General features: G+C 46.6%; 1 protein-coding gene and 1 long non-coding RNA gene across 24 annotated transcripts in view; one reads left to right on the plus strand and one right to left on the minus strand.

Moving 5' to 3' along the window:
- Positions 1 to 22,773, plus strand: part of ushbp1 (Usher syndrome 1C binding protein 1) — a 40,125-nt gene that overhangs the window by 1,112 nt on the left and 16,240 nt on the right. For 4 of the 5 annotated variants that reach the window (XR_008065497.1, XR_008065498.1, XM_052464390.1 and 1 more), the window contains exons 2-11: positions 609 to 820; positions 930 to 1,066; positions 2,886 to 3,049; positions 3,337 to 3,546; positions 3,783 to 4,120; positions 4,302 to 4,442; positions 9,802 to 9,890; positions 10,190 to 10,343; positions 10,510 to 10,753; positions 13,625 to 13,783. Coding sequence is in view for 3 of the 5 variants with exons in the window: in XM_052464390.1 (XP_052320350.1) it covers positions 609 to 820; positions 930 to 1,066; positions 2,886 to 3,049; positions 3,337 to 3,546; positions 3,783 to 4,120; positions 4,302 to 4,442; positions 9,802 to 9,890; positions 10,190 to 10,343; positions 10,510 to 10,753; positions 13,625 to 13,783 (1,848 nt within the window). In the remaining 2 variants the exon portion in view is untranslated. The remainder of the gene's footprint in view (positions 1 to 608; positions 821 to 929; positions 1,067 to 2,885; positions 3,050 to 3,336; positions 3,547 to 3,782; positions 4,121 to 4,301; positions 4,443 to 9,801; positions 9,891 to 10,189; positions 10,344 to 10,509; positions 10,754 to 13,624; positions 13,784 to 22,773) is intronic. The other variant, XM_052464396.1, reaches the window with a different exon arrangement.
- On the minus strand, positions 1,079 to 2,884 carry LOC127907922 (uncharacterized). 19 transcript variants are annotated; one of them, XR_008065561.1, is made up of 6 exons: positions 2,600 to 2,884; positions 2,464 to 2,565; positions 2,158 to 2,395; positions 1,920 to 2,089; positions 1,648 to 1,885; positions 1,079 to 1,613 (listed from the first exon to the last, which is right to left on the minus strand). It is a non-coding gene; the product is annotated as an uncharacterized LOC127907922 (long non-coding RNA). The 19 variants fall into 19 exon arrangements; XR_008065549.1 differs by having other exon boundaries at positions 2,158 to 2,565; XR_008065553.1 differs by having other exon boundaries at positions 2,464 to 2,884.

Raw genomic sequence — 22,773 nt, forward strand, 5'->3', positions numbered from 1 at the left:
TTGGTGTGTCAGATAATGCAGGCACCAGCTTATTTTATTACTTTAAAGTCTGTCTGTGTATCTATCTATCTGGTTGTGTGATTGTCTTTGAGAGCTTGAGTATCATCTGTGGTTCAAACTCTAACTTTCCACATCCTTCTGTCCACTGCTTACTGTGTGTTGTACAGGTACCACAGTCACTAATGTCCCTTATACGTTGCTTAAAAGACCACTGTGTTTTAACAGTTCAAGTAGGTTGATTTGTACATTTTATACACTATCAGAATTAAGGCAAGAAGTTGAAAAAGAGTGAGGTTGTTTTCAGTTTGGCATGACTTATACGTGTTTTTTGGGCTCCATATTTCTGAGCGGGAAGTGGTTTTGCAGGATGCTTCTGTTTCCTACACTTCCGCTTCTCAAAACAATGGTTGTCCAAAGAGAACAACAATAACCTCCATGTCATGAGCACAGCAGCTGTCAGTCATTTAATGGAGAGTTCTATGGAAAGGTCATATCAAATCCTTAGTGTTTGTTTACAGTTTAAAAAAAAGATAATTGAATTGACTCAGGTCCAATATATTTTATGAAACAAAATGTTGTCAGAAAAAATGTCCATTATTTCCACACAGGAGTTCAAACGAGGGAGATCTGATACCCTGGACATACAGTCAGAGGGTGAGGAGATGACCCCGGTTACCCTGGTAACCACAATGACCCCTGACACCGAGGTGAACTCTGAGCCTTCCCAGGCAGAGCTGGCTCAGTGTGAGGCGGAGGTCGGAACTCTACTCAGCATCATTGCTGAACTGAACAGGAAAATGGGCGCATTACAAGCACCAAGGTGTGTGTTAGAGAAAGAGAGAGAGAACATTCTTCATGGAGCTATAAAATATCACTAGACTTGCCCTGAGCTGCTGGTTCATAGAAAGATGTACTTCTTTCCTCTTCAGTGATCCAGATGACCTTAAACCACAGGAGCCAGTCATCCTCCCTCCGGCTCCAGCCTCCCTGTCCAGCCCCCCACCATCCCTCTGCAACCCAGAGAAACACACTGGCACTGCATCTAAAGCCCCAGTAACCAACAGAGGTTGGCATAGGCTCCATGGCATGACTTCACAATTCACAATACCCACACATCCATCCATCTCTGTGTGTGTGTGTGTGCTGTGCTTTGTGGCAATGAACAGAAAGGGATGATGGTTGTAGTTCTGGCTACTGTGCCAGACCAAACATAATCTATTTGTGTGTCCAAAGAAAAGAACAGCCTCTATCATTTGGGAGGTTTTCATTTTCTTGGTAATACGCCTGTTTTTGTTTCTTGGTCATGATCTTCTGAATGCTCGTTTAGATACAGTAGAAAGCGTTCATTCTTGTTTCAGTTTACCCATATCATAACCTCATCCCCAGACTCTGTTTATCCATATCCTAACCTCATCCCCAGACTCTGTTTACCCATATCATAACCTCATCCCCAGACTCTGTTTACCCATATCCTAACCTCATCCCCAGGCTCAGTTTACCCATATCATAACCTCATCCCCAGACTCTGTTTACCCATATCCTAACCTCATCCCCAGGCTCAGTTTACCCATATCATAACCTCATCCCCAGACTCTGTTTACCCATATCCTAACCTCATCCCCAGACTCTGTTTACCCATATCCCAACCTCATCCCCAGGCTCAGTTTACCCATATCATAACCTCATCCCCAGACTCTGTTTACCCATATCCTAACCTCATCCCCAGACTCTGTTTACCCATATCCTAACCTCATCCCCAGGCTCAGTTTACCCATATCATAACCTCATCCCCAGACTCTGTTTACCCATATCCTAACCTCATCCCCAGGCTCAGTTTACCCATATCATAACCTCATCCCCAGACTCTGTTTACCCATATCCTAACCTCATCCCCAGACTCTGTTTACCCATATCCCAACCTCATCCCCAGGCTCAGTTTACCCATATCATAACCTCATCCCCAGACTCTGTTTACCCATATCCTAACCTCATCCCCAGACTCTGTTTACCCATATCCTAACCTCATCCCCAGGCTCAGTTTACCCATATCATAACCTCATCCCCAGACTCTGTTTACCCATATCCTAACCTCATCCCCAGACTCTGTTTACCCATATCCTAACCTCATCCCCAGGCTCAGTTTAACCATATCATAACCTCATCCCCAGACTCTGTTTACCCATATCCTAACCTCATCCCCAGGCTCAGTTTACCCATATCATAACCTCATCCCCAGACTCTGTTTACCCATATCCTAACCTCATCCCCAGGCTCAGTTTACCCATATCCTAACCTCATCCCCAGGCTCAGTTTATCCATATCCTAACCTCATCCCCAGGCTCAGTTTACCCATATCCTAACCTCATCCCTAGGCTCAGTTTACCCATATCCTAACCTCATCCCCAGGCTCAGTTTACCCATATCATAACCTCATCCCCAGACTCAGTTTACCCATATCCTAACCTCATCCCCAGGCTCAGTTTACCCATATCCTAACCTCATCCCCAGGCTCAGTTTACCCATATCCTAACCTCATCCCCAGGCTCAGTTTACCCATATCCTAACCTCATCCTTAGGCTCAGTTTACCCATATCCTAACCTCATCCCCAGGCTCAGTTTACCCATATCCTAACCTCATCCCCAGGCTCAGTTTACCCATATCCTAACCTCATCCCCAGGCTCAATTGTTTGCTACTGCAGAGCTGCCTGGGGACGGGATTACCAATATCAAAATGTTAGCAGTTGACTACAAAGAATAGACAATCAGTACAATAACCACATCCTTCCACAACATTTATAATGAGTAGAATATATAGACTTTCTTAACGGTGTACAGATCTTTAGTGATGACCGTAATAGCGTGTCTGCTCTGTGTTGTCCTGCAGAGGGTAGTGGTGAAGTATGGTCAGAACTCCAGGGAGTCATGTCTGTTCTGGAGGGTTCCATTAACACCAGGAGGGCCTGGGCTGCCTCTCACACTGCCTGTGGCCAGGACGGACAGATGGAACACCTCACAGCCGCCAGGGACAGCTGGGTACAAGTCACACAGGTGAGACACGGTCACAATGTCAGGTGACAAGGAATGATGTGACATCATTTTTTAATACCATGTAACAAGCTAGTTGGAATAACTCTTTATTAATGTGAACTATATTTAAACTTGTAACTTTATTTTTTTACACACTAACAGGATATTTTCGAAAACACAGGCTACAGTGCAGTAACTACCAGTTGAGTGACCTATGTAGGCTAATTACCACGTGGGCCTCAAAACCTAATTACCCTGGAATCATGCCTAACTAATTAAGTTATGTGTGACCTCAAACCTCTCCTCAGGTCTTAGAGGAGATGGAGAGAGAGTTTGGGATCTCGTACCCGTCTGGTCTGCCCCCCGAGGAGCGTCAGCAATACCAGAAGGACATCCTGGCACTTCACCAGCGGAACTGTGACCTGCGCAGCAGCCTACAAAGCAGACAGGAAGAACTAGAGGGGGCTAAGGTCACGGTGGGAGACATAGAGGTTGAGAGGAACAGTCTACATGAGAGGGTAGGTGGAAGTGCAACAGGCTACATCTCAATAATCCTAGATCTAAAAGGATTTGTGTAATCAGTTTGGTGAAAACTCCACAAACTAGCCAATCAGAGCTAGGGAGAACTATGACCATACCGTTTACTGTCTTTCTGATCTAGCATTATAATGCTTTGGCTGAAACCACAATGGTCAAACTATGTCTGTCTGCTGGCGAATAGCTAAACTCTCTTTGTCTATGGGTCTGGTGCCAGTTACTGGGCCTCCATAAGGCGTGGCGATCAGGCAGCCTCTCTCCTCCCTACAGCTCCTCAGGGAGCTCCAGTGGTGTGGTTCTGAGTCCTGGCTGGGCCTCCCCTGGTTCCCCTGGTTCCCCTTCATTCCTTGGCTCTCCTCCCTTCCCCGGGTCACCCCTGTTCCTCAGAAGACCCATCGCCATGGGGATCTTCCCGGCACTCTCTACTGGGGGGGACATATCCTCCTCGGCCTCTCCATCACCCTCCCCCTGGCCTGGGAGTGTCCCACAAGGCAGTCCCTGTCGTAGCCCCAGCCCCAGCGTCAGCCTGGAGGGTGAGACAGACAGACTACAGAGGTACGTACAACTGAGAGGGTTATAAATTACAGATTTACAACATGGAATAGATCCCAGATCTGCTGGTGTGGGTCAGTGTTTCCCAAGTGGTGTGTTGTGTCGTGTGTTGTGTGTTGTGTGTTGTTGTTGTGTGGTGTGTGTTGTGTGTCGTGGCCCTGACCTCCCTCGTTAACCCCCACAGGTGTATAGAAAGGCTGAAGGCCCGGAACGAGCGTCTGACTGCAGCTCTGGACAAAAGAAAGGGAGAGTCTGAGCTAATCAGTATGACGCTCAGCAGACACGAAGCTGACAGCACAGCCCTGCAGATGGCTCTCCAATACTGGTACAGACACACACATGGCTATATACAGGGAGTAGACAATAACATGGCTATATACAGGAAGTTGAAAATAACATGGCTATATACAGGGAGTAGACAATAACATGGCTATATACAGGGAGTAGACAATAACATGGCTATATACAGGAAGTAGAACATAACATGGCTACATACAGGAAGTAGAAAATAACATGGCTATATACAGAAAGTAGAAAATAACATGGCTATATACAGGAAGTAGAAAATAACATGGCTATATACAGGAAGTAGAAAAATCGAGTCCATGTGAAGGGGGAGGGGAGGTAATTGAGGTAGCTACAGTGGATTGCGAAAGTATTCGGCCCCCTTGAACTTTGCGACCTTTTGCCACATTTCATGCTTCAAACATAAAGATATAAAACTGTATTTTCTTGTGAAGAACAAGTGGGACACAATCATGAAGTGGAACGACATTTATTGGATATTTCAAACTTTTTTAACAAATCAAAAACTGAAAAATTGGGCGTGCAAAATTATTCAGCCCCTTTACTTTCAGTGCAGCAAACTCTCTCCAGAAGTTCAGTGAGGATCTCTGAATGATCCAATGTTGACCTAAATGACTAATGATGATAAATACAATCCACCTGTGTGTAATCAAGTCTCCGTATAAATGCACCTGCACTGTGATAGTCTCAGAGGTCCGTTAAAAGCGCAGAGAGCATCATGAAGAACAAGGAACACACCAGGCAGGTCCGAGATACTGTTGTGAAGAAGTTTAAAGCCGGATTTGGATACAAAAAGATTTCCCAAACTTTAAACATCCCAAGGAGCACTGTGCAAGCGATAATATTGAAATGGAAGGAGTATCAGACCACTGCAAATCTACCAAAACCTAGCCGTCCCTCTAAACGTTCAGCTCATACAAGGAGAAGACTGATCAGAGATGCAGCCAAGAGGCCCATGATCACTCTGGATGAACTGCAGAGATCTACAGCTGAGGTGGGAGACTCTGTCCATAGGACAACAATCAGTCGTATATTGCACAAATCTGGCCTTTATGGAAGAGTGGCAAGAAGAAAGCCATTTCTTAAAGATATCCACAAGCCACCTGGGAGACACACCAAACATGTGGAAGAAGGTGCTCTGGTCAGATGAAACCAAAATTGAACTTTTTGGCAACAATGCAAAACGTTATGTTTGGCGTAAAAGCAACACAGCTCATCACCCTGAACACACCATCCCCACTGTCAAACATGGTGGTGGCAGCATCATGGTTTGGGCCTGCTTTTCTTCAGCAGGGACAGGGAAGATGGTTAAAATTGATGGGAAGATGGATGGAGCCAAATACAGGACCATTCTGGAAGAAAACCTGATGGAGTCTGCAAAAGACCTGAGACTGGGACGGAGATTTGTCTTCCAACAAGACAATGATCCAAAACATAAAGCAAAATCTACAATGGAATGGTTCAAAAATAAACATATCCAGGTGTTAGAATGGCCAAGTCAAAGTCCAGACCTGAATCCAATCGAGAATCTGTGGAAAGAACTGAAAACTGCTGTTCACAAATACTCTCCATCCAACCTCACTGAGCTCGAGCTGTTTTGCAAGGAGGAATGGGAAAAAATTTCAGTCTCTCGATGTGCAGGTGGCGCTACAAAGTATTAATTTAAGGGGGCTGAATAATTTTGCACGCCCAATTCTTCAGTTTTTGATTTGTTAAAAAAGTTTGAAATATCCAATAAATGTCGTTCCACTTCATGGTTGTGTCCCACTTGTTGTTGATTCTTCACAAAAAAATACAGTTTTATATCTTTATGTTTGAAGCCTGAAATGTGGCAAAAGGTCGCAAAGTTCAAGGGGGCCGAATACTTTCGCAAGGCACTGTATGTACATGACTAGGCAACAAGATAGATAATAAACAGTAGCAGCAGTGTATGTGGTGAGGGCGAAAGTGTGTGTGAGTCAGTATACATGCGTGTACGTGTTAAGTGTGTGCATGCGTTTGTAGTCAGTATGTGTGTGTGTGTGTGTGTGTGTGTGTGTGTGTGTGTGTGTGTGTGTGTGTGTGTGTGTGTGTGTGTGTGTGTGTGTGTGTGTGTGGTGTGTGTGTGTGTGTGTGTGTGTGTGTGTGTGTGTGTGTGTGTGTGTGTGTGTAGGTGCCAGTGTAAGTATGTGTCAGCGTGTGGGTAGAGTCCAGTGTGTGGGTAGAGTCCAGTGTGTGGGTAGAGTCCAGTGTGTGGGTCGAGTCCAGTGTGTGGGTCGAGTCCAGTGTGTGGGTAGAGTCCAGTATGTGTCAGTGTGTGGGTAGAGTCCAGTATGTGTCAGTGTGTGGGTAGAGTCCAGCATGTGGGTAGAGTCCAGCATGTGGGTAGAGTCCAGTATGTGTCAGTGTGTGGGTAGAGTCCAGTATGTGTCAGTGTGTGGGTAGAGTCCAGTGTGTGGGTAGAGTCCAGCGTGTGGGTAGAGTCCAGTATGTGGGTAGAGTCCAGTATGTGTCAGTGTGTGGGTAGAGTCCAGTATGTGTCAGTGTGTGGGTAGAGTCCAGTGTGTGGGTAGAGTCCAGTATGTGTCAGTGTGTGGGTAGAGTCCAGTATGTGTCAGTGTGTGGGTAGAGTCCAGTGTGTGGGTAGAGTCCAGCGTGTGGGTAGAGTCCAGTATGTGTCAGTGTGTGGGTAGAGTCCAGTATGTGTCAGTGTGTGGGTAGAGTCCAGTGTGTATCAGTGTGTGGGTAGAGTCCAGTGTGTGTCAGTGTGTGGGTAGAGTCCAGTATGTGTCAGTGTGTGGGTAGAGTCCAGTATGTGTCAGTGTGTGGGTAGAGTCCAGTGTGTGTCAGTGTGTGGGTAGAGTCCAGTGTGTGGGTAGAGTCCAGTATGTGTCAGTGTGTGGGTAGAGTCCAGCGTGTGGGTAGAGTCCAGTATGTGTCAGTGTGTGGGTAGAGTCCAGTATGTGTCAGTGTGTGGGTAGAGTCCAGTGTGTGTCAGCGTGTGGGTAGAGTCCAGTGTGTGTCAGTGTGTGGGTAGAGTCCAGTGTGTGGGTAGAGTCCAGTATGTGTCAGTGTGTGGGTAGAGTCCAGCGTGTGGGTAGAGTCCAGTATGTGTCAGTGTGTGGGTAGAGTCCAGTATGTGTCAGTGTGTGGGTAGAGTCCAGTATGTGTCAGTGTGTGGGTAGAGTCCAGTGTGTGTCAGTGTGTGGGTAGAGTCCAGTGTGTGTCAGTGTGTGGGTAGAGTCCAGTGTGTGGGTAGAGTCCAGTATGTGTCAGTGTGTGGGTAGAGTCCAGCGTGTGGGTAGAGTCCAGTATGTGTCAGTGTGTGGGTAGAGTCCAGTATGTGTCAGTGTGTGGGTAGAGTCCAGTGTGTGTCAGTGTGTGGGTAGAGTCCAGTGTGTGGGTAGAGTCCAGTGTGTATCAGTGTGTGGGTAGAGTCCAGTATGTGTCAGTGTGTGGGTAGAGTCCAGTGTGTGTCAGTGTGTGGGTAGAGTCCAGTGTGTGTCAGTGTGTGGGTAGAGTCCAGTGTGTATCAGTGTGTGGGTAGAGTCCAGTGTGTGTCAGTGTGTGGGTAGAGTCCAGTATGTGTCAGTGTGTGGGTAGAGTCCAGTGTGTGGGTAGAGTCCAGTGTGTGTCAGTGTGTGGGTAGAGTCCAGTGTGTGTCAGTGTGTGGGTAGAGTCCAGTGTGTGTCAGTGTGTGGGTAGAGTCCAGTGTGTGTCAGTGTGTGGGTAGAGTCCAGTGTGTGTCAGTGTGTGGGTAGAGTCCAGTGTGTGTCAGTGTGTGGGTCGAGTCCAGTGTGTGGGTAGAGTCCAGTGTGTGTCAGTGTGTGGCAGTGTGTGGGTCGAGTCCAGTGTGTGGGTAGAGTCCAGTGTGTGGGTAGAGTCCAGTGTGTGTCAGTGTGTGGGTAGAGTCCAGTGTGTGTCAGTGTGTGGGTAGAGTCCAGTGTGTGGGTAGAGTCCAGTGTGTGGGTAGAGTCCAGTGTGTGTCAGTGTGTGGGTAGAGTCCAGTGTGTATCAGTGTGTGGGTAGAGTCCAGTGTGTGTCAGTGTGTGGGTAGAGTCCAGTGTGTGTCAGTGTGTGGGTAGAGTCCAGTGTGTGTCAGTGTGTGGGTCGAGTCCAGTGTGTGTCAGTGTGTGGGTAGAGTCCAGTGTGTGTCAGTGTGTGGGTAGAGTCCAGTGTGTGGGTCGAGTCCAGTGTGTGTCAGTGTGTGGGTAGAGTCCAGTGTGTGGGTAGAGTCCAGTGTGTGTCAGTGTGTGGGTAGAGTCCAGTATGTGTCAGTGTGTGGGTAGAGTCCAGTGTGTGGGTAGAGTCCAGTGTGTGTCAGTGTGTGGGTAGAGTCCAGTGTGTGTCAGTGTGTGGGTAGAGTCCAGTGTGTGTCAGTGTGTGGGTAGAGTCCAGTGTGTGTCAGTGTGTGGGTAGAGTCCAGTGTGTGGGTAGAGTCCAGTATGTGTCAGTGTGTGGGTAGAGTCCAGTGTGTGGGTCGAGTCCAGTGTGTGTCAGTGTGTGGGTAGAGTCCAGTGTGTGTCAGTGTGTGGGTAGAGTCCAGTGTGTATCAGTGTGTGGGTAGAGTCCAGTGTGTGTCAGTGTGTGGGTAGAGTCCAGTGTGTGGGTAGAGTCCAGTGTGTGTCCGTGTGTGGGTCGAGTCCAGTGTGTGTCAGTGTGTGACACCGCCTGGTATATAGATCCTGGATGGCAGGGAGCTCGGCCCCAGTGATGGGCGGGGCCGTAACCTCTGTAGCGCCTTGCAGTTGTCCTACCAAGTGGGTATGCAGCTAGTCAAGATGTTCTCATTGGTGCAGCTGTCTATGTGTTTGAGGATCTGAGGGCCCATGTCAAATCTTTTCAGCCTCCCGAGGGGAACGAGGCGTTGTCGTGCCCTCTTCACAACTGTGTGGGCATTGTTCATTTCTCAGTGATGTGGACACCGAGGAATCTGTAAGACCCGCTCCACCACAGCACCATCGATGTGGACGAGGAGCGTGCTCGCCCCTACGTTTCCTGTAGTCCACGATCAGCTCCTTTGTCTTGCTGACGTTGAGGGAGAGGTTGTTGTACTGACACCACACTGCCAGGTCTCTGACCTCCTCCCTGTAGGCTGCCTCTTCGTCATCGGTGATCAGTCCTACCGCCGGTCGTGTCGTCAGCGAACTTGATGATGGTGTTTGGAGTCGTACGCTACGTCGTAGCACTTAATCTCGTCCGACCGACGGGCTCTTTCTCTATCGAACATGAATATGTGGTAGCAATTGAGCCTGGGGATGAAGTCATGTAGCCCTGTAACCTACACGTGTGTTAAATGTACAAACATTCCGTGGTGACACCTGTTTCTCTATGACCATGTGCTCTGAGAGTGTTGTCCTGCTGCTGTATATGAAACGTTTTCCCTGTTTGATCGACAGCGAGGAGTGTGAGGAGGCCTACAGTGAGTTACTGTCTGTGTACGAGGGCAGGAGACAGCAGGTCATACCACACTGGAGACACATAGCAGGTGGCTAAATCACACACACACACACACACACACACACACACACACACACACACACACACACACACACACACACACACACACACACACACACACACACACACACACACACACACACACACACACGCCTCAACTACTCTTTATGGAAAAGACACAAACACACTCGCAGTTTGCACACACACACACACACACACACACACACACACACACACACACACACACACACACACACACACACACACACACACACACACACACACACACACACACACACACACACAACAGTTAATTCCTCTTCCCAGGCCCGGTCATGGAGAGTCAGCAGCCCAACAGTCCCAGGCCGTCCCTTAGGAGTCTAAGAACTGAGGAGTTGTCAACCTCCTTCTCAACACCAGGGGGTGCTGTTGAGACAGAAACACACATCCAGACCAGGTTCCATCTCTATTATACAGCCAGGTCTGTCTGTGGCAGATCAAATAGCATCTTCTGACTATAATAGAAAAACTGTTTTGTCCACAACATGTGGACATCTCCCTTTGGCTTGCAATAACATTGACAAACATTTAAAACTGAAACAACATCAAAACATTGTCTGATAAAACACAACCTACTTTCACCACAGGGGGTCCGAGGTCGAGGGGTGCGAGGCGGACATTCGGGAGCGTATCGAGCGGTTGAAGCAGGACAGGGCAGCAGTGTGTGTCCCTAAGCCAGGGCCTGGGGGAGAGGGGAATCTCAGCCCAGATACAGGCACCCTGGCTGGGCTTAGAGGGAGCCGTGGAGGACAAGGAGGCCAGGACACCTCCAACCCCCAGAGCACCAAGAGAGAGAAGGCTGTTCTGCTCTATGACCTGGTCACTGTCAGGGTGGGTGATATATATTGTACTATATACTCTACTGTACTGTTTCGGCTTTACATTCAATTCATGAAATATTAATCTAAATACTAGAATTATGGACATACTATTTCTGTAGTATATTTCAACAGAAAAACAATAACTTTGATATATAAATATCTGTGTATAGTTTTGACCAAAGAGAGAAACAATGACTGTCTTTTTTGTTTTACAATACGCAACTACACAGATATGAAGATATCAACATAATAATCATAGTGTAATGAGCATAGCCCAGAACCATGGTGTGGAATCAGAATAATCATAGTGTAATGAGCATAGCCCAGAACCATGGTGTGGAATCAGAATAATCATAGTGTAATGAGCATAGCCCAGAACCATGGTGTGGAATCAGAATAATCATAGTGTAATGAGCATAGCCCAGAACCATGGTGTGGAATCAGAATAATCATAGTGTAATGAGCATAGCCCAGAACCATAGTGTGTAATCAGAATAATCATAGTGTAATGAGCATAGCCCAGAACCATGGTGTGTAATCAGAATAATCATAGTGTAATGAGCATAGCCCAGAACCATGGTGTGTAATCAGAATAATCATAGTGTAATGAGCATAGCCCAGAACCATGGTGTGGAATCAGAATAATCATAGTGTAATGAGCATAGCCCAGAACCATGGTGTGGAATCAGAATAATCATAGTGTAATGAGCATAGCCCAGAACCATGGTGTGGAATCAGAATAATCATAGTGTAATGAGCATAGCCCAGAACCATAGTGTGTAATCAGAATAATCATAGTGTAATGAGCATAGCCCAGAACCATGGTGTGGAATCAGAATAATCATAGTGTAATGAGCATAGCCCAGAACCATAGTGTGTAATCAGAATAATCATAGTGTAATGAGCATAGCCCAGAACCATGGTGTGGAATCAGAATAATCATAGTGTAATGAGCATAGCCCAGAACCATGGTGTGGAATCAGAATAATCATAGTGTAATGAGCATAGCCCAGAACCATAGTGTGTAATCAGAATAATCATAGTGTAATGAGCATAGCCCAGAACCATGGTGTGTAATCAGAATAATCATAGTGTAATGAGCATAGCCCAGAACCATGGTGTGTAATCAGAATAATCATAGTGTAATGAGCATAGCCCAGAACCATGGTGTGGAATCAGAATAATCATAGTGTAATGAGCATAGCCCAGAACCATGGTGTGGAATCAGAATAATCATAGTGTAATGAGCATAGCCCAGAACCATGGTGTGGAATCAGAATAATCATAGTGTAATGAGCATAGCCCAGAACCATAGTGTGTAATCAGAATAATCATAGTGTAATGAGCATAGCCCAGAACCATGGTGTGGAATCAGAATAATCATAGTGTAATGAGCATAGCCCAGAACCATAGTGTGTAATCAGAATAATCATAGTGTAATGAGCATAGCCCAGAACCATGGTGTGGAATCAGAATAATCATAGTGTAATGAGCATAGCCCAGAACCATAGTGTGTAATCAGAATAATCATAGTGTAATGAGCATAGCCCAGAACCATGGTGTGGAATCAGAATAATCATAGTGTAATGAGCATAGCCCAGAACCATGGTGTGGAATCAGAATAATCATAGTGTAATGAGCATAGCCCAGAACCATAGTGTGTAATCAGAATAATCATAGTGTAATGAGCATAGCCCAGAACCATGGTGTGGAATCAGAATAATCATAGTGTAATGAGCATAGCCCAGAACCATGGTGTGGAATCAGAATAATCATAGTGTAATGAGCATAGCCCAGAACCATAGTGTGGAATCAGAATAATCATAGTGTAATGAGCATAGCCCAGAACCATGGTGTGTAATCAGAATAATCATAGTGTAATGAGCATAGCCCAGAACCATAGTGTGTAATCAGAATAATCATAGTGTAATGAGCATAGCCCAGAACCATAGTGTGGAATCAGAATAATCATAGTGTAATGAGCATAGCCCAGAACCATGGTGTGGAATCAGAATAATCATAGTGTAATGAGCATAGCCCAGAACCATGGTGTGTAATCAGAATAATCATAGTGTAATGAGCATAGCCCAGAACCATGGTGTGGAATCAGAATAATCATAGTGTAATGAGCATAGCCCAGAACCATAGTGTGGAATCAGAATAATCATAGTGTAATGAGCATAGCCCAGAACCATGGTGTGGAATCAGAATAATCATAGTGTAATGAGCATAGCCCAGAACCATGGTGTGGAATCAGAATAATCATAGTGTAATGAGCATAGCCCAGAACCATGGTGTGGAATCAGAATAATCATAGTGTAATGAGCATAGCCCAGAACCATGGTGTGGAATCAGAATAATCATTTCAAAAGACTAATTGAGTTGTTTAAATTCAGAAGGCTGCTAAATTCATCCTCATTTGCATATAGCCAGGAGAGGCCAAACTATTTATAGAGGCAGATATTTCCAGACAGATATTTCTAGACAGATATTTCTGGATGGACCGATTGAGTCTACATTAGTGCTTGTCTTAACACAGTTTTTATAATGCTGTGAGCCCTTTGGAAGCTTCCTCTGATGCACAAAAAAACAAAAAACAATATTTATAGTCTTGACCCAAAAGGAATCATTTACTAACGACTAGTGTGTTCTTCAGGACATGTCTGAGATTGACTATTTGCTCATGTCTTGTCTTTGTGAACCTCTTTATCCCAGTTGGTAGAGTGTGACGCTTGCATTGTCACAATAGTGGGTTCTATTCCGGGACCCCCCATAGGTAAAACATGTAAGACTGACTGACTGTAAGACAAGATGCTTTGCATAAAAGCGTCTGCTGAAGGGAATATATTATTATATGATCTATATATGATATATTATACAGGAGGAGATGTCAGAGCTGCGAGGTTTAATCCGTCTGACGGAGAAGGAGCGGAGGTGTCTGGACTGGAGTCTAATGGCCCAGAAGGCCCAGGATGCAGCTGGAGCCCTGATCTCTGAGAGCCTCGCTGAGGAGATAGAGGACAGGAGGACAGAACAGCAGGTAACAACCCTAACCTATCCCTAACCTTAACTGGAATCTAACCTAACCACCTGAGATTCTCGCTAAGGAGATAGAGGACAGGAGGACAGAACAGCAGATAGCAACCCCAACCCTAACCCTAACTTAACCTAACCACCTGAGAGCCTCACTGAAGAGATAGAGGACAGGAGGACAGAACAGCAGATAGCAACCCCAACCCTAACCCTAACCCTAACTTAACCTAACCACCTGAGAGCCTCACTGAAGAGATAGAGGACAGGACAGGACAGAACACCAGGTAGCAGGACATCACAATCTGATCTGATCATCTTTTACTTGCATATGTATCCTCCTACTTTGAAGGGGTAAGCGGAGAAGGTGCTTGAGTTTCTAGACGATCCTATCCACCAATCAGGGCTGTGTATGTAAATATATTTCATGTTTTTTTTTCAATAACTTTGGTGATGTTTTCGCAAGTGTGTGGGGCATTTTCAAATCTCTTAGTACAAAACTCCAAACTGGTCTCAGAGCATTTTGTATTAATCTGTATGTATAGTGCCATTGGAAAGTATTCAGACCCTTGACGTTTTCCACATTTTGTTACGTTTCAGCCTAATTCTGAAATTGATTCAATAAAAATACATCCTCAGCAATCTACACACAATACCCCATAATGACATCACAATACCCCATAATGACATCACAATACCCCATAATGACAAAGCGAAAACAGGTTTTTTAGAAATGTTTGTAAATGTATTAAAACCAAAGAACAGAACTACCTTATTTACGTAAGTATTCAGATCCTTTGATATGAGACTAAATTGAGCTCAGGTGCATCCTGTTTCCATTGATCATCCTTGAGATGTTTCTACAACTTGATTGGAGTCTACCTGTGGTAAATTAAATTAATTGGACATGATTTGGAAAGGCACACACCTGTCTATATGTCCTACAGTTGACAGTGCACGTCAGAGCAAAAACCAAGCCATGAGGTCGAAGGAATTGTCCGTAGAGCTCTGAGACAGGATTGTGTCGAGGCACAGATCTGGGGGAAGGGTACCAAAACATTTCTGCAGCATGGCGGTTTCCCAAGAACACAGTGACCTCCATCATTCTTAAATGGAAGAAGTTTGGAACCACCAAGACTCTTCCTACAGCTGGCTGCCTGGTCAAACTGAGCAATCTGAGGAGAAGGGCCTTGGTCAAGAACCCAATGGTCACTCTGACAGAGCTCTAGAGTTTCTCTGTGGAGATGGGAGAACCTTCCAGAAGGACAACCATCTCTGCAGCAATCCACCAATTAGGCATTTATGGTGAGTGGCCAGCCTGAAGCGCCTCCTCAGTAAAAAGCACATGACAGCCCGCTTGGAGTTTGCCAAAAGGCACCTAAAGGACTCTCAGACCATGAGAAACAAGGGTACCATTTTTCAGCGTCAGGGACTGGGAGACTAGTCAGGATCGAGGCAAAGATGAACGGAGCAAAGTACAAAGAGAGAGATCCTTGATGAATACAATTTGTATATGTTACGAATTTGCTAAATGTACAATATGTTACGAATTTGTGAAACAAACTCTAGCTAGGTGCTAACGTTAGCTAGGCTAGGGGTCAGGGTTACGGTTAAGTTTTGGAGTTAGCTTAAAGGGTTAGGGGAAGGGTTAGTTAACAGGGTTAAGGTTAGGGGAAGGGTTAGCTAACAGGGTTAAGGTTGGGGGAAGGGTTAGCTAACAGGGTTAAGGTTAGGGGAAGGGTTAGCTAACAGGGTTAAGGTTAGGGCAAGGGTTAGCTAAAATGGTTAAAGTTAGGGGAAGGGTTAGCTAAAATGGTTAAAGTTAGGAGAAGGGTTAGCTAACAGGGTTAAGGTTAGGGCAAGGGTTAGCTAAAAGGGTCGAGGTTAGGGGAATGGTTAGCTAACAGGGTTAAGGTTAGGGTAAGGGTTAGCTAACAGGGTTAAGGTTAGGGTAAGGGTTAGCTAAAAGGGTTGAGGTTAGGGCAAGGGTTAGGTAAAAGGGTTAAAGACCTATATCCATCCTGCCCTGACATTCTAAAGTCTTCAAAAGCCAAGTCAAACAGATCACTGACCATTTTGAATCCCACCGTACCTTCTCCGCTGTGCAATCCGGCTTCCGAGCTGGTCATGGGTGGACCTCAGCCACGCTCAATGTACTAAACAATATCAAAACCACCATTGATAAAAGACAGTACCGTGCAGCCGTCTTCATCGACCTGGCCCAGGCTTTCGACTCTGTCAATCACCATATTCTTATCGGCAGACTCAACAGCCTTGGTTTCTCAAATGACTGCCTCGCCTGGTTCACCAACTACTTCTCAGGCAGAGTTCAGTGTGTCAAATCGGAGGGCCTGTTGTCCGGACCTCTGGCAGTCTCAATGGGGGTACCACAGGGTTCAATTCTCGAGCTGACTCTTTTCTCTGTCTATATCAACGATATCGCTCTTGCTGTGGGTGATTCCCTGATCCAGCTCTACGCGGACAACACCATTCTGTATACATCTGACCCTTCTTTGGACACTGTGTTAACTAACCTCCAAACGAGCTTCAATGCCATACAACATTCCTTCCGTGGCCTCCAACTGCTCTTAAACGCTAGTAAAACCAAATGCATGCTTTTCAACCGTTCGCTGCCCGCACTCACCCGCCCGACTAGCATCACTACTCTGGACGGTTCTGACTTAGAATATGTGGACAACTACAAATGCCTAGGTGTCTGGCTAGACTGTAAACTCTCCTTCCAGACTCATATTAAACATCTCCAATCTAAAATTAAATCTAGAATCGGCTTCCTATTTCGCAACAAAGCCTCTTTCACTCACGCCACCAAACATACCCTCGTAAAACTGACTATCCTACCGATGCTCGACTTCGGCAATGTCATTTACAAAATAGCTTCCAATACTCTACTCAGGAAACTGGATGCAGTCTATCACAGTTCCATCCGTTTTGTCACAAAAGCCCCTTATACCACCCACCACTGCGACCTGTATGCTCTAGTCGGCTGGCCCTCACTACATATTCGTCGTCAGACCCACTGGCTCCAGGTCATCTATGCTAGGTAAAGCTCCGCCTTATCTCAGTTCACTGGTCACGATGGCAACACCCACCCGTAGCACGCGCTCCAATAGGTGTATATCACTGATCATCCCTAAAGCCAACACCTCATTTGGCCGCCTTTCCTTCCAGTTCTCTGCAGCCAATGACTGGAACGAATTGCAAAAATTGCTGAAGCTGGGGCCTTATATTTCCCTCACTAACTTTCAACATCAGCTATCTGAGCAGCTAACCGATCGCTGCAGCTGTACATAGTCCATCTGTAAACAGCACATCCAATCTACCTACCTCATCCCCATACTGTTTTTATTTACTTTTCTGCTCTTTTGCACACCAGTATTTCTACTTGCACATCATCTGTCACTCCAGTGTTAATTTGCTAAATTGTAATCACTGCTACTATGGCCAATGTATTGCCTTTTATTGCCTCATGCCATTTGCACACACCGTATATAGACTTTCTTTTTTTTCTATTGTGTTATTGACTGTACGCTTGTTTATTCCATGTGTAACTCTGTGTTGTTGTTTGTGTTGCACTGATTTGCTTTATCTTGGCCAGGTCGAGGTTGTAAATGACAACTTGTTCTCAACTAGCCTACCTAGTTAAATAAAGGTGAAATAAAAATATTTAAATAAATAAAAGGGGAAGGGTTAGCTAACAGGGTTACAGTTAGGGAAGGGTTAGCTAACAGGGTTACAGTTAGTGGAAGGGTTAGCTAACAGGGTTACAGTTAGGGAAGGGTTAGCTAACAGGGTTGTGGTCCTTCTGTAGCTCAGTTGGTAGAGCATGGCGCTTGTAACGCCAGGGCGCTTGTAACGCCAGGGTAGTGGGTTCGATTCCCGGGACCACCCATACGTAGAATGTATGCACACATGACTGTAAGTCGCTTTGGATAAAAGCGTCTGCTAAATGGCATATATTATTATTATTATTATATTAGGGTTACCGTTATGGGAAGGGTTAGCTAACAGGGTTACAGTTAGGGGAAGGGTTAGCTAACAGGGTTACCGTTATGGGAAGGGTTAGCTAACGGGGTTACCGTTAGTGGAAGGGTTAGCTAACAGGGTTACAGTTAGTGGAAGGGTTAGCTAACAGGGTTACAGTTAGGGAAGGGTTAGTTAACAGGGTTACCGTTAGTGGAAGGGTTAGCTAACAGGGTTACCGTTATGGGAAGGGTTAGCTAACAGGGTTGCCGTTAGGGAAGGGTTAGCTAACAGGGTTACAGTTAGTAGAAGTGTTAGCTAACAGGGTTACCGTTAGGGGAAGGGTTAGCTAACAGGGTTACCGTTAGTGGAAGGGTTAGCTAACAGGGTTGCCGTTAGTGGAAGGGTTAGCTAACAGGGTTACCGTTAGTGGAAGGGTTAGCTGACAGGGTTACCGTTAGGGGAAGGGTTAGCTAACAGGGTTAAGGTTAGGGGAAGGGTTAGCTAACAGGGTTGCCGTTAGGGGAAGGGTTAGCTAACAGGGTTAAGGTTAGGGGAAGGGTTAGCTAACAGGGTTGCCGTTAGGGGAAGGGTTAGCTAACAGGGTTAAGGTTAGGGGAAGGGTTAGCTAACAGGGTTGCCGTTAGTGGAAGGGTTAGCTAACAGGGTTACCGTTAGGGGAAGGGTTAGCTAACAGGGTTAAGGTTAGGGGAAGGGTTAGCTAACAGGGTTGCCGTTAGTGGAAGGGTTAGCTAACAGGGTTACCGTTAGGGGAAGGGTTAGCTAACAGGGTTAAGGTTAGGGGAAGGGTTAGCTAACAGGGTTGCCGTTAGTGGAAGGGTTAGCTAACAGGGTTACCGTTAGGGGAAGGGTTAGCTAACAGGGTTACAGTTAGTGGAAGGGTTAGCTAACAGGGTTACAGTTAGTGGAAGGGTTAGCTTGGTGAATCCAAGCTTGATATTGGTCTGAATTGATGTCATCATCGCGTGCCTCATCAATGGCCAGAAGGAGGGTGGCTCATTGGGGATGGAAAACATGATCCTTTCACATCTATAGTAATCCTATATTTATATTTTACCATATTGTATTGGACCTGTCTGGCTCAATTAGTAAGAGCATAGCAGTAGAAACGCCAAAGTTGTGGTTTCGATTCCCACTGGGGTCAAATAGGACAATGTATTGTCATCACTTTGGATAAAGTGTCTGCTATGTAAATGACATATATTATGGTGTTACAGTACAGTATTGGCCAATGCAATTTTAGTAAAGCAGTGTGAAACCCGACACCAGTAACTTCATGTTGGATACATGTTTACTGTACAGGCCATTTGTAACGTGCAGTGCATCTCATCTCGTCAATATCATAACAACACATTACAGCATATATCTTTATAAACATACATTTTCATTATGTAGTTCTCAATCTGTGGTAGGCAAACTACTAAATTATTCATCAATTATTATAAAGTCATAGTAAAATGCATTTTAACAAACGACAAGACAATTATATAAAAAGTAATGTGAGCTTTGCGAAAGGAAATGACTTAAAATAATTACTTCATATGTCTTGTAATGTGAACTGTGTATTTCTAGATGAAACGTTTGATAGAAATGCGCCTTTATAATTGTGTGTGTTGTACTTAGTCCATTGAAAATCAGCTTATAGTCTTGAAATAACTGCCCTTTTAAGGATCTGTTATGAGTTTTGTACTAAGAGTTGTGAAAATGTACCAACACCCACAGAATCAGACTGAGCATTTCAAAAGGAGGTTCAGGGAAATACAGTATAAAACATATATATTTCGAGTTGTTTTCATGAAATAAACACAGCGATTTATTAGACATACGGAGATGATTTAAAATCTGAATTTCTCGTCAATCATCTTGGGAAAACACGTGTATATAAATATAACACGTATCAACCAATCCTCCATCGTTAACACAACGGACAGGTCACATGCTTTATTATCTAAATGTTGAAAGTTTGTGGGCGACAGAGACACAAACTGGTGCAGTTTGAGGTCATGTGGCGGAGATTGATGCAGGTGCTGGAGATGAGGGTGTGAGCAGGTGGGTCTGGGCAGGTGTGATGTTGTTGATGTTCGTGTGCGTCTCTATGCTGTTTACATGTGTATGTTTTCTATTGTTTAAACAACAAACAACGTACCAACAAATTATAAATAATAGATGGGTAGCCCCTCCCTCCCACCCTCCCTCCCTCCCTCCCTCCCTCCCTCTCCCTCCCTCCCTCCCTCCCTCCCTCCCTCCCTCCCTCCCTCCCTCTCTCTCTCTCCCTCCCTCCCTCCCTCCCTCCCTCCCTCCCTCCCTCCCTCCCCCCTCCCTCCCTGTCTATGTAACTGACTGCCTGTCTGTCTGTCTACTGTAGAATCACAACATCTTACCAATGCTTTGCATCTGTTGTGTAGCAGGTTCAAACCCTGCTCTGGGAATTCCCCCTTAATCGCATCCTTTAACTTTAACCGAAGTCATGAGTTCAATGACACAGGCCCAATGACACAGGCCCAATGACACAAGGCCCAATGACACAAGGCCCAATGACACAAGGCCCAATGACACAAGGCCCAATGACACAGGCCCAATGACACAGGCCCAATGACACAAGGCCCAATGACACAAGGCCCAATGACACAAGGCCCAATGACACAAGGCCCAATGACACAGGCCCAATGACACAGGCCCAATGACACAGGCCCAATGACACAAGGCCCAATGACACAAGGCCCAATGACACAAGGCCCAATGACACAGGCCCAATGACACAAGGCCCAATGACACAGGCCCAATGACACAGGCCCAATGACACAGGCCCAATGACACAAGGCCCAATGACACAAGGCCCAATGACACAAGGCCCAATGACACAAGGCCCAATGACACAAGGCCCAATGACACAGGCCCAATGACACAGGCCCAATGACACAGGCCCAATGACACAAGGCCCAATGACACAGGCCCAATGACACAGGCCCAATGACACAGGCCCAATGACACAGGCCCAATGACACAAGGCCCAATGACACAGGCCCAATGACACAGGCCCAATGACACAAGGCCCAATGACACAGGCCCAATGACACAGGCCCAATGACACAGGCCCAATGACACAGGCCCAATGACACAAGGCCCAATGACACAAGGCCCAATGACACAAGGCCCAATGACACAGGCCCAATGACACAGGCCCAATGACACAGGCCCAATGACACAGGCCCAATGACACAAGGCCCAATGACACAAGGCCCAATGACACAAGGCCCAATGACACAAGGACCAATGACACAGGCCCAATGACACAGGCCCAATGACACAGGCCCAATGACACAAGGCCCAATGACACAGGCCCAATGACACAAGGCCCAATGACACAAGGCCCAATGACACAGGCCCAATGACACAGGCCCAATGACACAAGGCCCAATGACACAAGGCCCAATGACACAGGCCCAATGACACAGGCCCAATGACACAGGCCCAATGACACAGGCCCAATGACACAGGCCCAATGACACAGGCCCAATGACACAAGGCCCAATGACACAGGCCCAATGACACAGGCCCAATGACACAGGCCCAATGACACAAGGCCCAATGACACAAGGCCCAATGACACAGGCCCAATGACACAGGCCCAATGACACAGGCCCAATGACACAGGCCCAATGACACAAGGCCCAATGACACAAGGCCCAATGACACAGGCCCAATGACACAGGCCCAATGACACAGGCCCAATGACACAGGCCCAATGACACAAGGCCCAATGACACAAGGCCCAATGACACAGGCCCAATGACACAGGCCCAATGACACAAGGCCCAATGACACAGGCCCAATGACACAAGGCCCAATGACACAAGGCCCAATGACACAGGCCCAATGACACAGGCCCAATGACACAGGCCCAATGACACAGGCCCAATGACACAGGCCCAATGACACAGGCCCAATGACACAGGCCCAATGACACAGGCCCAATGACACAGGCCCAATGACACAGGCCCAATGACACAGGCCCAATGACACAGGCCCAATGACACAAGGCCCAATGACACAAGGCCCAATGACACAAGGCCCAATGACACAAGGCCCAATGACACAGGCCCAATGACACAGGCCCAATGACACAGGCCCAATGACACAGGCCCAATGACACAGGCCCAATGACACAGGCCCAATGACACAGGCCCAATGACACAAGGCCCAATGACACAGGCCCAATGACACAGGCCCAATGACACAGGCCCAATGACACAGGCCCAATGACACAAGGCCCAATGACACAGGCCCAATGACACAAGGCCCAATGACACAGGCCCAATGACACAAGGCCCAATGACACAGGCCCAATGACACAAGGCCCAATGACACAGGCCCAATGACACAAGGCCCAATGACACAGGCCCAATGACACAGGCCCAATGACACAGGCCCAATGACACAAGGCCCAATGACACAGGCCCAATGACACAAGGCCCAATGACACAGGCCCAATGACACAGGCCCAATGACACAAGGCCCAATGACACAGGCCCAATGACACAAGGCCCAATGACACAAGGCCCAATGACACAGGCCCAATGACACAGGCCCAATGACACAGGCCCAATGACACAGGCCCAATGACACAAGGCCCAATGACACAAGGCCCAATGACACAGGCCCAATGACACAGGCCCAATGACACAGGCCCAATGACACAGGCCCAATGACACAAGGCCCAATGACACAGGCCCAATGACACAAGGCCCAATGACACAGGCCCAATGACACAGGCCCAATGACACAGGCCCAATGACACAGGCCCAATGACACAGGCCCAATGACACAAGGCCCAATGACACAGGCCCAATGACACAGGCCCAATGACACAGGCCCAATGACACAGGCCCAATGACACAAGGCCCAATGACACAGGCCCAATGACACAGGCCCAATGACACAGGCTCAATGACACAGGCCCAATGACACAAGGCCCAATGACACAGGCCCAATGACACA

Source organism: Oncorhynchus keta, chromosome 1 (genome assembly GCF_023373465.1).
Source record: "Oncorhynchus keta strain PuntledgeMale-10-30-2019 chromosome 1, Oket_V2, whole genome shotgun sequence".
Taxonomy (NCBI): domain Eukaryota; kingdom Metazoa; phylum Chordata; class Actinopteri; order Salmoniformes; family Salmonidae; genus Oncorhynchus; species Oncorhynchus keta.